Source organism: Triturus cristatus, chromosome 3_1 (genome assembly GCF_964204655.1).
Source record: "Triturus cristatus chromosome 3_1, aTriCri1.1, whole genome shotgun sequence".
NCBI lineage: Eukaryota > Metazoa > Chordata > Amphibia > Caudata > Salamandridae > Triturus > Triturus cristatus.
This window is the reverse complement of record NC_140583.1, coordinates 378,799,677-378,817,416: the sequence shown is the minus strand read 5'-3', so window position 1 is coordinate 378,817,416 and position 17,740 is coordinate 378,799,677. Positions and strand designations below refer to the sequence as shown.

General features: G+C 42.8%; 1 protein-coding gene across 1 annotated transcript in view; it reads left to right on the top strand.

The window, feature by feature from the left end:
* The window catches only part of UNC13C (unc-13 homolog C), a 1,458,878-nt gene that overhangs the window by 454,587 nt on the left and 986,551 nt on the right, over positions 1–17,740 (top strand). Inside the window, exon 7 of the mRNA XM_085644160.1 lies at positions 2,843–2,914. Within this exon, the coding sequence (XP_085500286.1) occupies positions 2,843–2,914 (72 nt within the window). The remainder of the gene's footprint in view (positions 1–2,842; positions 2,915–17,740) is intronic.

Here is a 17,740-nt window from a genome sequence, read left to right as displayed (position 1 = left end):
AATTAAAAGAATCCAAGTAACAAACCACAACCTGCTGCTGTCTAAACATGGCAGGCATATGATTGCAATAACAAACTAAAAATATCAGTGGGTACCCTTCTTGAAGAGGTACTGTAAAGAGTGTATAATTATTTTAAAATTCCAGTGTGGCCGCCACTTATAGAACCAAGATGTTGGTCATTTTGAATTGATAAAACCATACAATATGCATTCCATAATATCTCCTGATTTAGAGGAAGTGCCATGTGGTGTGCAGCACACTACAGATGAAATGAGAGGCAAGTAATTGACCCATAAGCACTGCCTGGAGAGCTGTAGTATTGTCTTAAGAAATATTGAAATACGAAGAAGCAAAGAAATGAAAGAGGAACTATAAAGGCAAAAAAGAAAATCAAAAAGATTGGCCACTCAGCCTTGACCCTGAAGCACACTCATTTCCTGGTGGATTTACACATGTGATCAGAAAATGGCATCATTCACAGTGCAAGACAGCCAATGACTTATGTGGACTAAACCATTACGCCATGCAGTAGCCTGTCATGGATGGAAGCAGAGATTAAATGACACTCAGTCAAACTAATGACAGGACACAGCTGATCCAAAGGTCCTCTATGTACCTATATGGATATATATTTATAAATATGTATTATGTAATGATGGCAAGAATTATTACAACACAAATCTTCTCTCACTTGTCATAGCTAACAACCAACAACAAAATCATTCCCCATAAAGATAATTTGATATTTTCTGTAACATGTTACAAAATAACTAACTACATGCTTTAGCACCATGTAGTGCTAACAATATACCATTAGAGGCATATTGCCTTCAATACATGCTTTTTCAAAATAAGTAAGTAAGGCGTGATTGCTTTTTGCACCTATGGAACCTGACATAACCTTCCCCACTGAACCGATAAGGCATCTAGCCTTTACTTGTGACTTGACACTATATATAACCCAGGCCTACTGAGGTGCACAGAAGCTGGCATCCATCAGGAATACATTTATACAATTACAAATATGTAGAAAATTAAAGTTGGTAAAACAATATACAACCCCTCTCCATACTGCCTAACACAAATCATCACAGTGAAATTCCACTCCCAGGGTTTGTCAGAGTGGGTGAACGACACCAAAACCCTTGCCTACTATGGTAATCTGTGAAAATATTTGTAATCAAATAACTTTCAATAGCCTGTAACATAATGTAATGCCACACCACTGTTAGTGGCCTATTGGCTTTATCATATAGATTCCACAGTAAATAGGCCAGTTCTAGTGCCTTTGTAATATGTTTTCATGATATACAGGCATTGGACAAACATTTTCCTGCACACCAATCAAGCATATAGCTTTTATCATTAGCTTGTCGTCATAACCAGCTTAGGTTTACTATACTGCATGTAAGCATTCCCACAAGGCAATCATCAGACATACAGTAATACAAATGAAAATATATACAAAATTAAAGTTGACAAAGCAAAATACTGTGTCTCCTAACAGAGTTTAATAAGGATTCTCATAATATAAATCTTCCATACTCATGGCTTGTCAAAGGGGGTAACCTACACCAAACTGCTTGCTTCCTAAGGTAGTCTATGAGATTTGATGCAACGAAACGCATATGTTTAGGCTTTAATACAGAGTACTAACAATCCATCACTAAATGCCTATCGAATTTAATATATGCTTTTCACAATAAATCTGTTAGACCAAGTGCCTTTATCATAACATTTCATAATAGAAAGGTCAGGCCTATAACCATGATCATTGGCTTGCCACCGTCACCATCACCAATTTAGTCCTGCTGCATTAAGTATAAAGTTTGCTGCTGTAAGCCAAAAAGTGCGAATTTGTCCCAACCAAATCCGATACTCTGAGGGACCAACATGTGGATGGAGCCTAAACCTCTCTTTCAGTAGGACTCTGAAAGCTCTTTTTTGTTGATCACATTAGGTCGTATGTCTGTTGCACTGTCAAAAAATCACACAGAAGTGGGCCCTGAACTGATACCTATGCAGGGGTACTGGGAAACCGTCTACAAACCAAGCCCAACTGCCTGAAACCTATTTCTTAAATAAAGCGACAATGTCTTGATAACAAGTAGAGGGTAATGAGTCATAAATTGGTCATTTGTATTTTGTTATAATTGTATATTATCTGTTTTTACTATAACTTAAGGATATATATCCAAATAAAATGAAAAATTACTTATTTCCTAGTCATATATTATTGCCCCTTTCTCTGCAAACTGTGTATGACTCTTTCCCCTCTACCTTTCATCAAGATGTTGTCGCTTTATTTAAGAAATAGGTTTCCAGGCAGTTGGGTTTGGTGTGTTGGTTTGTAGTTGCACTGTCAAGCCAGATGTAAAAACCCAAGTAAGTTAATTACTGCCATCCTCCCTATCTGTGCTGCTGCTGGAGCATAACACTGCAAATTATCTAGATACACTTAAATCGCATTACAATGTCATTTGTTTGCCACTGAAAGTTTAAACACAGGCTCCTGGATAAATAAGCAAAATGATCACAGCTGCATGGAGAGCAGGCACTTTGTATGTGCTGTGCTGTCAACCCAAACCAGGAAAAGGGCATTGGAAAGGTGGACCTCTGTGAAAAAGTGGATTATTAATTGGAGTGGATAGTAGTCCAGCACAAGTAATAATGTCACTATTCTTGTTAGGTCCAGTAAAGGAAGCCCTACAACTATAAACCACTTGTACAAAAGTATTTACAATGAAAAATCTTGTACTTTACAACATGTTGTTTTGAATAGACAGTCTAAGCTTTGACATTATATTGATGATTTAAAAATTGTTGTTTTCATTGTAACAGACGCTTGCGGCTCGAAAGGCTGGCATATCACTGGCTATGGTCATCCGTACATCACTAAATAATGAAGAACTGGTGAGTGATTACAATAAATGATTAATAATTCATGAATTAATAATTTAATTTTCTATAATTTCATAGAAATTGAACTGACAACATTTTTGCGGTTTATTTTGTCTTCACTTAAGGTAAGCATGTCAATGCAGGCTATATTACGCATAAGAAGATGCATTCCTAAAATAATTTAGGAGTAAGTACATGAATATTTGCTCAACATGTATACCTATTATAAAGAAACAATGGTCCTGGAACAGTTATTCAAAGAAGAATTAGTTTAGCAGAATTATCAACTTATTTGAGCTTACATTAATCCGCACAAAAACGTCTGTTTATGGTGAAAATAATTAAAACATTCAAATGTGCAAAAAAACCACTAGGTATTATTACAATATATTTATTTAGTCATTTAAAGGAACAATCACTAGAGGGTCAAGAAGGTAGGAAAATGTTCTAGGGAGTGCTCAAGTGTATATAAAGGAGTAAGGACGTCGATCAGATCGTCTCCAGTCGGATAAATTACGCTGTGCCCCAGATTGCCTGATTCATTCAGACAATTCTTGCCACAGATACAGGCCTGAATATTACGTCCCATGGATGGTCTGGGCACCACCGTCATGGTTTATATCTACTGAATAACGGGATTTGTCCTTAGTTGGCTCTTGCCACTTTACGGGCATTGGTGTAACCAGGTTTGGACTCCAAAAGTGCATTGCAAGATTGAGGAGGGTCACTACACCTGTCCCCTTGTCCTGAGGAAGATCTGCATAGCTGAGGTATTAAAGTCCCTCAGTTGCCGATAATCCGGATTGAAACATTGACGCTATCCCCCACCGCACCTGGACCAATTTCCCCTTCCCCATTACCCCTGTTTACAGCCTTAAGGAAACTCTCCTTACAACTTTAGAAAATATAATTCAAATGAATAATTTGCATGTGGCCAGGTTGCAGCTAACTGTTTATTGGATATCAGTTCTGTACAGTCTTGTAAATATATGCCCTTTACTTTTCTACACACTTTGAGCTCTCTTGACTCCTTTATATACACTTGAGCACTCTTTCTTACCCGTTCCCTAGAACATTCTCCTACCTTCTTGACCCTCTAGTGATTGTTCCTTTAAATGACTAAATAAATATACTGTAATAATATCTAGTGGTTTTTCTGCACATTTGTTTGTTTTAATTATTTTCACGATTTACAGACGTTTGTGAGCTGATTAATGTAAGCTCAAATAAGTTGATAATTCTGCTAAACTAACTCTTCCTTCAATAACTGGTCCAGGACCATTGTTTCTTTATAATAACCGACACCCAGGTCCAGGGACCATTTGGGAATACCCCATTGTTTATAATGGCAACATGTATACCTGTCACTGCTTTGAATCCAAGCTCATCAATTATTATTTAATGTGATGGGTTAACAGACTCATTCACTGTCTGCTTGGTACAAAATTTGGAAGTTAGTGAAAAGATTGTCACAAACGGTTATTTTAAGTTTTTTATTTACTAATATAAAATACATTATCTGTTATACACATGTTGATTTAGTGATTCCAGTAGAAATGATCAAGCATAATGCAGGGAACAATGAAAAGTTACGCACGATCACACCTGCCTTTTGACTTAGGCCGGACAAATAAATAGTAACAGATGAAGAAGGTAACTAGAGAAAGGTGTTCCTTGACGGTGATATGCAAAGTATCTGATTCTATTTATAATGAAACGAGGTCAAGAAATCTAGTTAGAGAGATTAAGCACAATTTACAAGTGTCAATTAATGCATAATAATGGAGATGGTATTTCTCATTTTCCAGTAGCATGAAATGCGTGTCTCCTTAATAAATAATGTTTTATTTTGTATCTAGGTGTTTATCAATGTATCTGGCTAATGAGTTCGCTAAGGTTATTCACAGTGAGAATTTTTTTTATTTAGAAACAATTAAGTTTTCCTTACAATGTTTGTTAGATGGAATATTTTTCCACAAATTAAAAGTCTTGTTTTAGGCCCTCAGACTTTGATGGAGCAGATGACCCCGCATAATTTGATGGTTCATTTGCCCATCCAAGCTCTTGATTTCCCCCTCTCCATTTAGACGTGCAGAACCTGCTGTTTTTCCAAAGGTGGAATCTTACGAGGTGATTCTTTTTAAATTAAAACTTAAATGATCTTGGCAGCAACTAATATAAATCACCTACTTATGTATATAGGGCAAGATTCAACAGCCACCACTTCACATAAAATCTATTCTCATTCCTCCAGATATAAGGCAACAATCATGGGCCTAATTCACAAAATAAGTTGAACTCTCCTATGTTTCTGCGACTCTGTCTGATGTAAGAATGTGGCTCTTTTAAAATTCACAAAGAAACATCACTAGGAAGATGCTAAAGTTATAGTTCGAAGAGAAGACTAATGAAACTGCTTTCTAAATGACAATACATACAGAAGCATGGTTGCACGTGATCACGCACATATTGTTCATTTACACATAGGGGCATGCAATGTATTCCTGCAATCGCACAGTAAAGCTTTTTTCTCCTCGGAGAAATATCTTTCCCATGAAGAAGCCCATTCTACTTCACCATCATCAGTTAGAGGGCAATATTGTTTTTTCCTTCCTAGCCTGGAAATTTCTTTTCGCCTAGTTTTCACAGGGGTATTTTTCAGGAAACGTTTGTAAACACCCACCGAAAAGAATATTTGTGAGAGTTTCCAAACTTTTAAGGGTACTCCGTCTATGGAGCACTCACTCACGCCCAGGAGAAGAGGTATTTACAGAGAAAAGTATGTCTCCTGGAAGAGTAAATCCGTATTTTGTTTATTTCAAACATGGACATAACCCATAAAAAGATCATTTGCAAATGTGAGCTAAAACTAATCAGAGGCCAATTTGTAAATTGGACCCTTTGAATTCGTAAAAGCACATCCTTTCCATGCTCCTCTGCAAGAAAAACACACTGGGTCCTCCTTTTGCATTCATTAGCATTGCTTCCGGGGATTGTCTCCTTGAGCAGACCTGCATGTTTCACTAACTATCTCCAAAGCCAGATCAATGGATGCCCCTCCTTCCTGACACAAGTCTCGGGTTTAGGTTGCGTGGGTTGTAGCTTACCAGTTGGAAGGGAAGAGTGTGTGTGGGGGTAAGGGACTCAAAAGAGACCTTTTAGCCGAGATTTCATATCTGTATCCCCAAACCATAGACTCAACCTGAAAGACAGCACCTCTACGGTATGACCCTCCTCTTACTGTTTGACCCCGTACATGTCATCTATTTACTGGAGGTCACAGGCCATTTGCTCCCATTCTGGAGTTTCATCAGGGCCTTAATGTACCAGGAAACAATACTAGTGCCAACCTATTCAAGGACCATAAAGGTCATCACCTCCTGTGTGCTCACTCTCAAGAACGTCGATGCAGCCTAAAGGCTGGAAAGATTCTCATTTATTTGAAATTAATCATAATGCAATATCTGGTGCACTGGTTATGGCGCTAATTTGGAAAACCGACCAACCAGACTTACTTATCATAAACTCTGGTACAATAGGCTTGTAAGAATGGTCCCTCACTACAACTATGAATACAACTCTGGGAATAGGTCAACTTCAACTGTTGGCGAATAAAAATGAGGAGTTCAGGGGGCATTCCTATTAGTTATTGCTTCAGGCTACTCTCATGATAATGTTTTATGGTATTTAATAAGGGTCATGGATGTTAACGTAATCTTGTATTGCCCCAAGGGTGTGTTCTTTATATAGTTAAAACTGAAGCAGGCATGTCATGAGCACACCAAGCGGTATCGCAATGAGTGACGATGAAGTAACAGGAATTCACAATACATTAACGTATTCTCCTGTACTATTATGGATCAACTCCATGTCTAATCATGGGAGTGTAAGGTAACACATTCATTTTTAAATCACACTTTCACCCTTTGAGGCATCTTGTCATTGAATAATAGCCAACTCGATGATACTCTTCTAATCAACGTCAGAAGAATGAACATCTGAGTGGGCTCCACCAGTTCTGAACCTGGGCTATGAGGTCAAACACTGACATGGATGCTTTAGAGTAGTGAGCCTCCAGACCGGGCTGTGATAGCTACAGGCATGTTAAAGAGTGTTAAGCTGTATTTTTAAACTTCATGTGGGTAAATAAGTCTAGATTTATATATGGTCTGATGCACAGACCAGAGTTACCAAGTACAAAATAATTTGTTTTCCAAATCCCAGTCTTCTGCACTTGCGCACCCTCCTCGAGTCTGCGCCTGCGCATCACGTGTATCCAAGATACCCTGACAGCAGCGATCCTGACCACCGTCAAAGGACCAGCCGTTTCTTTTCACCCTCAATACTCTCTAACTGCCGTTCAGGTAAATATAGATCTCTTAAGGGAACTCAATAGTCTTCTCTTTTTATTAGTGCGTGTGCGTGCGTGGCTTATCGGCCAGATCCCCGCCTCCTAAAACATACACCTGCTCTTTTGCTTGATCTGAATAAGGGTTACAGATCCCGACGTAGTGCAGTATTTTTTGTGAATGCAAATCTGAAAATCAGTTTTTACCGAAAAAAACGCAAGTTGCAATTTTCAAAAGACACAATACATGTCATAAAGGACGTTCTGACCTAGCAACTAATTGTGAATTGGAAGGAGGTCGGGGAGTGGAAGGGATGACTCCCAGATCGTGCCAAATATCGATACTTTGTGACCGCAATTGCAGTCAGAAGACATTGATCAGATATTATTGCCCTCCTAAAGTTGATGACGTCTCATTCACAGAGTGGAAGTTTCCCCCAGATTCACCATTATGATTGTGTGTTTGGCAGTTGGGGCTTAGACAGCGGTCATGGCGAGAAGTGAAGTACCGCCATTATCAGATCTATGATCAATTGGTATTTAAGCACTATTCAATGGTGCAGTGACCTTTCTGTAGTTAGTTATAACGCCCACCAAAAAAAACAGTTAAAGTACTACAAACAAACAGAAACAATTACGTAGCAGATGGGTGAATATACCATGGAGTATACCATTATGTATTAATGTTCGTGAAGGTGGCGTCAATCTGTTGTACGTTTCAATAGGTGCTGTTAAAAACCACGTGGAATATTTCATAACCATAGAAATGTATTACCCAGAATTTATTTTAGGGATATGGTAAAAAAAAAGAGAAAACCTGATCAATAGAACGCTCCATCACCAATGACTCATGGAATGATAATTAACATGGTACTTTGTCTAAGAATGTGATGCAATCCCGTGGATTGATGGGCATGACAATATTGTGTAAATTACTCCTTTTCTCAAGCAGCCCTAATCAGAAAGGTCTTAATTAGAAAGGTCTCGTGGCACTTTACCAAATGATCACAAGCACTTGTCATGCATGAGTTCAAAGGCAAAATAAGCCAGAAATCAAGAACAAGTTTTACATTAATGAGGTTAACACTGATACTGAAATACATTTTACATATATATATTCATTGAAAACCATATGTTATGGTTCAGCGTACACAGAAATGGAAAGCTCTAAAATTTGCCAATTACAGTGTGCAGCACAAACTACACAGATAGATAGATAGATAGATAGATAGATAGATAGATAGATAGATAGATAGATAGATAGATAGATAGATAGATAGATAGATAGATAGATAGATAGACAGATAGATAGATTGATAGATTGATAGATAGATTCTAGAGTGTCTGAGTCCCAAAGTACTATTCAGCATGTCGGTTTTTTAGTGCATCATGTGAGGATGTCTGCATAGGTGAGGTAATGTTACAGAAAATCTTGCAGAGAAGAGAGTAGGGTGCTATTTCATCAGCATTGAAAAGATAAATAAAGCACACTGCCTAGTTAATCAAACAGCTTACTTTGATGACAGAGCTTAGAACTGCTAGGCATTCATAGTCTGTCTCATTCTAATTAGGCACAAAAATGAGTTTAACAGGATATATGGTAAGTCCACATAATTACAAGCAATCCCTCAGAAACTAGCTTAGTTTGCCTATAGAATTCGTTAATAAGTAATACTGTTAAATTGATTGTCTATCATCAATAATGCATTGTGACTGTAAATACTGACTTGGAATGTGCAAATAAAGGATTAAGCTGTGAAAGTTGTGGAAATCATTTTTAAGACAGATGCACACAAAGGTTTGAAGCCTATGCTGCATTTACAGTGAATATCTTTGTGATATAAACATTAGTAGATGGGCCTACTGTCAGTGCCTCATCCTCACAATTTTAGCATTACAGAGTATAGCTCTGAAGAACAGACCAGACTACTTACTCTTGCTGGTGCAAAGACAATGTGCATGCCGAATTAACAGTATAATTTAGTACAAGTTTTGCCTCAGATCACACTGCAGTATGGAGACCTCTTCCTTACACATCATTGACAATGCCCTTTTGGCCACAGATGAAGACCCCTGCCTCTGGTATTGCTAGGTCTCTCAGCTGCCTTCGACACTTTTGCTCATCTAATCACCATTCACACCCTGGAGTCTCAAATGGATGTCTCCAGCAATGTACTTCACTGGTTCTACTCCTACCTTTCCAACTAATGCCAGTCTGCTCACAAGGGCTGCTCCAGGTCACAAAACATCCCCATCACCTGTGGAGTCCCCATGCGTTCCACATGTCTCCTGTCCTCTTCAACCTTTACATGGGGCAGTTTGGTACTCTGCTCACAGACATCAAGATTCACAATTATACCAATGATGCTCTTCTAGTATTCTCTGCTTCAGATGTCCAATACCTCAAACACTGCTTGCACATCATCCAAACTTGAAGCTCAACCCAACCAAAACAGAATTCCTGTTATTTGCAAAGAGCAACAAGCAGGATACCATTCAAACCTTACTCAAGCACATGAATCTTGGGTTTGAACCCCAACTTTAACTGAAGGCCAAGTCACTAGGATTCACCCTCGCCACCAACCTCACCCTCAAAGAACACAGTGCCAAAAATATTACCTAGTACCATCTCTCTGTTCTAAATAAAGACGATCTTTACCCAATCAGTCTCTTTTGGGGAAATCTTTCCTTTCAAATAAGTGATGACCTGATTATATTTTTCATTACCTCGGGTGAGGGTGCACCAGTTCTCGAATCTCTAACAGGTCCTATTTCAGGCCAATCAATAGCAATTTTACATTCAGTCCACAAGTCACAACGAATCACAATGGCAAGCAAAGTATCCAAATCGTTTAGTAAAACCTTTGAAACTTTCACAAATCTTTCAACTTGTCTATACCATTCAACAGGCTTCTCCCTTAATTTTGGGAAATCGTTTGTAAAGGACAGTATATCAGGTCTAGTCCATGGAACATGAACATAACCTCCTCCTGGCGCTTCCCTCATTGGAAATATTTTTGTCTCTGCATTTTCTGTTTCCCCTCCAAACTTTGGATACATCGGTGTAAATGTTTTCTTGGTTCCCTTCTTTTTTGTCCATCTGCCTTCCTATCTCTCCAATTCACCCCATTTCCTAAGAGTTGTCAGCAGCTCTTTAATCTGTGATCCTTGTCACTGAAGTCTAATCAGTAAGTCTTTTGTAATGTTTTGGATTTTTAGATGTCAACCCGATATTTTTGTGCAATTGCAGCCAATTTTTCATGAGAATTACTAGCTCTCCTGGCAATATCTTAACATACAAATAAGAATTCATCATCTTGATAGTGAATAATTCTACCAGCATTGATTGTACCCTAAAGCATCTCTTCCAACTTCGCTTTATGTTTGCAACATCAAGTGATTTTTTCATTTGGGTTCTTCACCACAGATGTTCCCTGAACTTCCATACCCTTGTCAAAAGTAGAAGATGGTATATCATTAATCCAGTCATCAAGTCCCTGCGGGGTAGGCCCTGCCTGTCTATCTAGTACACTCTCATTCGACTCGCCACTAACTTCTTCTACCTGTGGTGTGACATGTACTTCAGAACCTTGTGTTTCCATTTGTAAAGTCTTTCCTGTCATGACTTGCGGCCGTCTATTGGGAGTCTCCATATTTACGACTATGGTACCTGATAATGGAATCGGTCATACGTGATTGCGTGACACTTTAGTTTGGGCTGTCTCTACACTACATCCTGATTCATTTCCTTGATGAGTTCACCATTCAGATCTGTTGAATTTGGATCTATTTGTTCCCTACTTGATCTTTGTAGAATAATGTTCGCTCCTTCCAATCCAGTAGGAACCATCAAAGAATATACTTGCTGTCCTCCATTACGTGATTAATATAGAGGAATCACTGGTCCTATGGTTACTGGACTGAAAGAGCACCAGGAGCATTCGTTAGCATGCCATGGGGTTATTAAACTCTGCCCTTTAGGTGTTTGTTCTTCGCTTAGGAAAGGATTATTAGGATTCAAGCTTTTGGGAAGTGAAGGTGCATCTGAATGAGTTCTCAATATTTTAGTATTTCATTCAAGGGTACAGAACATTCAATTAAAATAGCATACATTTCTAGAGTTACCTAACACTGAATTTAATAATGTAATATCAAACTCGGCGAGATCCAAGGATGACAGGGTAGGAATCTCCTCAATTGAGGGAGACTATAGGTGTGTATAACATATAGATCAATAGGACGTCTGTTAAGCCTCACAAACCCTTAGGGAAGTTCAGTGAAGTTCAATTGACCAGTTCCAGTTTGACAAGACAGTAATCTGACTCTGTCCGTCGCTGCTACATCAAAGTTAAAGCAGCCTGACGCGAACCTTTCAGCCGAGAAGGCTCCACTACGCTAGCATACCAGCCGGCAGCCAAATCGCAGTATTATGTTACAGTTCGCGCTGTCCTTGCATGTCTCAAAGCTGCAAAGTGGGTGAGCCAAGCCAAGCCAAGCCAGATTAGTCTTTCCAAGTAAAGTAGCCAAGCCATCCATTTAGTTCCAAAATATGAGCAATTATACTCTATCAGTTCTGCGGTGACACCCCTTGGCATCACCAAAATTGTCAGACCACTTTGTCCCATTTCTCGTTTTCGATAGGATGAAATGATGTAGTAGGTGAAATGTATACAGTCCGGAACAAATTAAGAAATCCAAATTGCATAGTCTCCTTATAACCATTGTAAGCTTCGTCATATGAAAAATGAGATACTCTGAAAATAAGTAAGATCATGCTTTCGTATATACAACATTTAGTTCCCAAGCATCTGTTCTAGCATGTAACAGTTTAAACTGTGCTACCTATGTCAAAAGAAGCAATTGAAAGTTAGAGCACAAGAGGCAACTTTATGAAAAGTTCCCATCGGCTTCAGACTATTCAGTTCATAAGTTCATGTTGGGGAAAATAAAGAAAGGAAAAGAAGCAGAGTTTAAGGACTACATGTAATATGGTGCACTTCATGATGCAAAATTATGAATCGTGCATTGCATAACACAAAGTATTAATCTCGCACATAAATGTATTAATAAACATTTCAATCAATTTGTAATTAATTCATGTAAGTTTGGGATACTCATAAAATGTTGAAAATGTCACAGTTTTCAAACATACAAAGATTTCTTTGTATATATGTTATTAAGGCACATGTATTTAAAAGTGCAATTGAAAAAGATTCACGGAAATGTTTTTTAACGAAAATCCGTATAGAACCTACTTTTCTTTTGTCATTTTCAGTGCACATGTTGCACATAAAAAACTATTTTCACTATCACATGAAACATAGTTTTTTTACATATGGAATCTCTTTGTTGTTATCATTATTACACTATTCAAATCATAAAATCAATGTTATTAAATTAGTTAAATTTCACATCTATTTAACGTGCTTAATCTAGCATTTTGCGTGCTTTTTTTAAAATGCAGTATCTAAATCAGAATTACATTTTTTCAAATTCCAGAAAAGTGGAGTTTAACACACATTTGTCATCATCTATGAAGAGTAGCATCAAAAATAATTTTCTTTCTAAATTGTCACAAATTTGTAAGAGGAAACCCTCTGCTCTATCAACACTTTTTATTATATGTTCAGTTACAGTGAAATAATGGTGAATGTTTTTCAGAAATACATTACTTCGAATGTTTATGCAACACTTCAAATAGTAATAAAGTGAAACAAACCATACAAAAAGACCCCACACCAAGTTAGAAAAAAAGAACTTTCTCTAATAATAAAACAAAACCAAAAGGACAAACATCCAATCGGAGATTTTACATTTTGAGAATTTTAGTGAAAATTGCACCAAAAAGCACAAAGGGCAAACTATGGATATCTGGTCGACCAGGAATGGGACAAAGTCACAAGTTTAGGCTGACTGCAATGGAGTGCGGCTCAGATACAGGGACCCAGTTAGGCCCGCTGAACAACATGTCTTAAATACTGGTTTGCTGAACATTGCAAAGATCCGCGTTGAAGTAGCATTGTGCAGCCAAAGTGATGCATCTATTCTGTGATGCAGCAAGGCTGCGATGCAAGGGACTACATTGTTGTCAAGGATCCATCAACACGGCTTGTGATTTAAAGTCTGGCATCGAGGATGCAGTGAGCAGTTAGGGTAATACTTCGATACTGAAGAACTCAGAGGCTGCGATGTGGAATCCTGCATCTTAGTTGAGACTTGTGTCAATGAGGGATGCGAGGTCCTGCGCTGAGGTTGTGTCAAGTAATTGAGGCAATGCGGTGGCTCCTAAGAGCTGTGTTGTGAGTCTTTGCATGGAGTCCAATTGATGCAGAAGCTGCAATGCGTTGGATCTGCTTGGGTTTGTACCACGCCGCAGAGGAGATGCGTCTGTTCTGTTGGATCCACAGAAAAACGTTAAGCACCTTGAGGCCCACTTCCAAGGCTCCAGGACTGGGATGGCACAACTAGGCAGGGTAGACTCAAAGATGGCAGAATACAGGTACAAGTGCAAGGTTGCTGGAAGCCTGTGATATCCCTGAGTCATCAGATCAGAAGGCCAGCCAACTAGCCCTTGGATTCTTTCTGGGTTCTTTTTTTTTTTTTTTTTTTTTTTTTTTTTTTTTTTTTGAAACCGTTTATTGCAATTCGTAAAAGTTACAGGTACGGGCCTACAACCATCCGGCCGGCCGCTAGAATGACAAAAACATATCGCATACATACAGTAAAAGTCTCTTGGCAGTGCAGAGCAGTGAAACAGGAGTAATCAATGGTGCAGGCCACACAGCTCCAAGCCCACAGTACGGTTCCCTTTTCTTGAAACAAAACAACACCAAAAAACCACACCCGCAAGGCAACCCGCGATCCAAAATAACAGCACGTGCTCCATAAGTGGGGGATCCAAACCAGCAGCAGAACTCTGGAGAGGGGAATGGGAATAGATCAGGGACTGGGGGACCGCGCGCCCGCGGCTGAGGGAGGGGGGCCGTCTAGGGAGACGGAGCAGGCGAGGCAGCCGGTAGCAGTGGTGGCTCACAAATACCCCCGCGGTAGGCGTTCCAGGGGCCCCAGAGTTTCACCCACGCCTCAGGCTTACCTCTCGCCACATACACCACCTTTTCACGAAACATACACCAATCCATATGCTCTTTCCAGGCCGACACCGCAGGGGGCCTCTGGGATCCCCACAATTGAGCAATGTCGCGCTTGGCTATCATGTATCCCAGAGTCACCCACCGCGTCTGCGGGACCGAATAGTCATTCGGTTCCCATACATTCAGCAAGCATCTCCTCGCTTCAGGCAGCAGCGCAACACGCGTCACCACACGCAGGACCTCAAGCACACCACGCCAGAATCGCTCCACCTTCGGGCACTCCCACAGTATATGCATGAAAGTCGCCAACGCACCACAGCCACGCTTACACATTCCGTCACCAGCAAAACCCATACGCAGAAGCCTTGGCCCCGTCACGTAAACCCGGTGAAGGATCTTGAGCTGGACGAAACGAAGGCGAGCCGGGATGGCCACCTCTTTCAGAGAGGCCACCGCGGAACTCCAATCCCCATCGTCCAGCTCCAGCCCGTCGGCAACCCAAGCCTCGCGGAGACTAGTCAGCAGGCACGATCTATCGTTGATCAGTTTTTTGTATATGAGGGAGATCGTGCTGTCCGGGACATGGCCATCTAGGACTCTGTCCTCCAGGGGGGAAGACTCCGGAATGGATGCGACATCCGGGAAGACGGAGCCCAGCGCATGGCGGACCTGTAGGTACCGAAAGTACTCACTGCCCTGCAGCTGGAACTCCGCCTGCAGCGTCTCAAAAGTTTTGAATCCCCCCCTCGTCCAGAGATCTCCCACCGTGCTGATTCCGATCGTGTCCCACTTCTCGAAGCCCTTCGACGTCCACAGGGAGCCCAACCTCTCAGACGCATACAGCGGTGACGCCCGGGTCAAACGGTCCTTCCACCCCATAGCTGCATTAGCCGCGTGCCAGACACGCACCATGACACGCGTCGGTCCCGTCAAACGGGAGTCGGGCGCGCCAGCGTAGAGCGCTCGATTGTAATCGCCACCGGGCAGGAGCATCTTATCCATCTCAAATGCCGGGTTCAAGGCGGGCCCGTAAAGGCCATGATTAATTGCAGCTAGTTGGGAGGCCCAGTAATACCGTTTAATGTCAGGGAGGGCGACCCCCCCATCGTACCACGGGAGCGTCAATTTGGCCAGAGCAATGCGCGGCCTCCCGTCCCAGAACAGGCGCCGCTGGAGGCCCTCCACCTCACGGAAATAGCGTGCCGGGACCAAGTCCATAGTATTCTGGAGGGCGTAGAGGAAGCGTGGCAGGGACATCATTTTAAACAAGGCCGCTCGGCCGAGCGGCGAGAGCGGCAAACGCCGCCAGCGCACCACATCCTCCCTCAAACGCCGGAGGGGGGGTAGCAAATTCCGCTCATAGCGGGCCTCCGGGTCAAGAGTGATATAGATACCCAGGTACCGAAAACCTTGGGAGGCAATCTGGATCGGACAGTCCCGTGGTAGGACCGGAGCCTCCCCGGAAAGCACATATACACAGGATTTCGCCCAGTTGATGACCAGGCCTGAGTTGCGACCAAATGAGCGCAAAACATCAACCAGAACGATCAGTGATTTACGCGGGGAGGTGAGGTACAGAAGGATATCGTCAGCATAGAGGGACACACGGTCCTCATGCTCGGGGGTCCAGCGGAGACCACGGATAGAAGGGTGCCACCGCAGCCACTCCGCCAGGGGCTCCAGGGCCAGGGCAAACAGGAGAGGCGACAGGGGGCAACCCTGTCGCGTACCCCTCCCCAGCGCGAATGGGGCCGAGACTCGCCCATTCACTACCACCTGCGCCAATGGGCCCGAATATAGCAATTTGACCCAGCTAATGAAACCCGGGCCAAACCCGAATTTTGCCAGCATCGCCCAGATGTATGGCCATTCAAGCGTATCAAACGCCATGGTGGCGTCCAAGGACGCCAAGATGGCCGGCTCCCGCACAAATGGGACACGCGCGAGCACCCCGTGCAAGCGCCGCAGATTAAGCGCCGTGTTGCGGTGCGGTATAAAGCCAGATTGGTCTTGGTGGACCAAATCGCCCACCACGCCAACCAACCTGTTGGCCAACACCTTGGCGAGAATTTTAGGCTCCGCGTTCAAAAGCGAAATCGGTCTATAGGATGTGACCCGTTCACGGGGCCTCCCCTCCTTGTGGATCACCACAATTGTGGCCAGACGCTGGTCCGGCGGGAGGGAACCCCGCGAGTGGGCCGCCAGGAACATCCCGCGCAGGTGGGGCGCCAACACATCCGGGCGTAGCTTGTAGAGCTCGATGGGAATACCATTTGGGCCCATGGCCTTGCCGGATGCAACCGAGCGAATAGCCAAGGCAATTTCGTCCGAGGTGGGAGGGAAGTCCAGCGAATCCCTGTCCTCCACCGTTAGGGAGGGCAGTGCGATGTCCCGAAGCAGGGCATGGGAATCTGCCTCCGAGCAGGGGGAAACCGGGGAGTAGACTTCGCGGAAATAATCCGCGAAGCAGGAGACAATGGCTTCCGGCTCAGTGACACACGCACCATCAACACTCTCAATCAAAGGGACCACACGGCTCGCTCTCTCCCTCTTATCCAACCACGCAATCAATTTGCCAGCCTTATCACCCACATCATACAATCGCCCCCGCTGCTCTCTACTGAGGCCCCTGGCCGCCTCCGTGACGAGGGCCCTATAGGCCGCCTGCTTTAGGTGTAGAACATGCAACTTGTCGTCTGTTACCCCGCTTCCCAGGTCACCCTCCAGTTCTGCAATCTCGGCCTCTACCCGGGTCACCTCCTCCCGCTCGCGCCGCCGGGCATGGGAGATAAAGGAGAGGGCCTCCCCTCTAAGGACTACCTTGAAAGCCTCCCACAGGGAGATGGCCGAAGAGACCGACCCCACATTCTCATCGAAATATCGCTGTAGGGATTTGATCAAATCGGCACGAATGGTGGGGTCGCGCAAATACCATGCATTGATTGGGGCCACCCTGCCATCCCCCCTCGGGAAGACATCGAGATGCAACAACAATGGGGAGTGGTCTGAGATACCCCGCGCCAGATGGCGCACCTCCCCCACCCTCCCTGCGTGGGCCGCCGGGACAAGGATGTAATCAAGCCGCGAGAGGCTACCATGGGCACCCGAGTGGAAGGTGTACTGTCGCAATACAGGATGCTTTAATCGCCAGCAATCCACCAGGCCCAGCGTGTCCAGAAGGCCGGGCAGCCACGCCTGTGCCCGGGGGAGGTCCCTAGGGGGATGGCGATCCATAGACCCAGAGGCTACCGCATTAAAATCCCCTCCAACCACCAGCAGGCCACTCGGAAGGTCCAGAAGGAGGCGCCCCAGGTCCGCAAATGTGGTGGCTTGTAACCCAGGCGGGACGTACACTGAGATAAAGATAAACACTCTACCCTCCATTCTTCCCACCAGAAC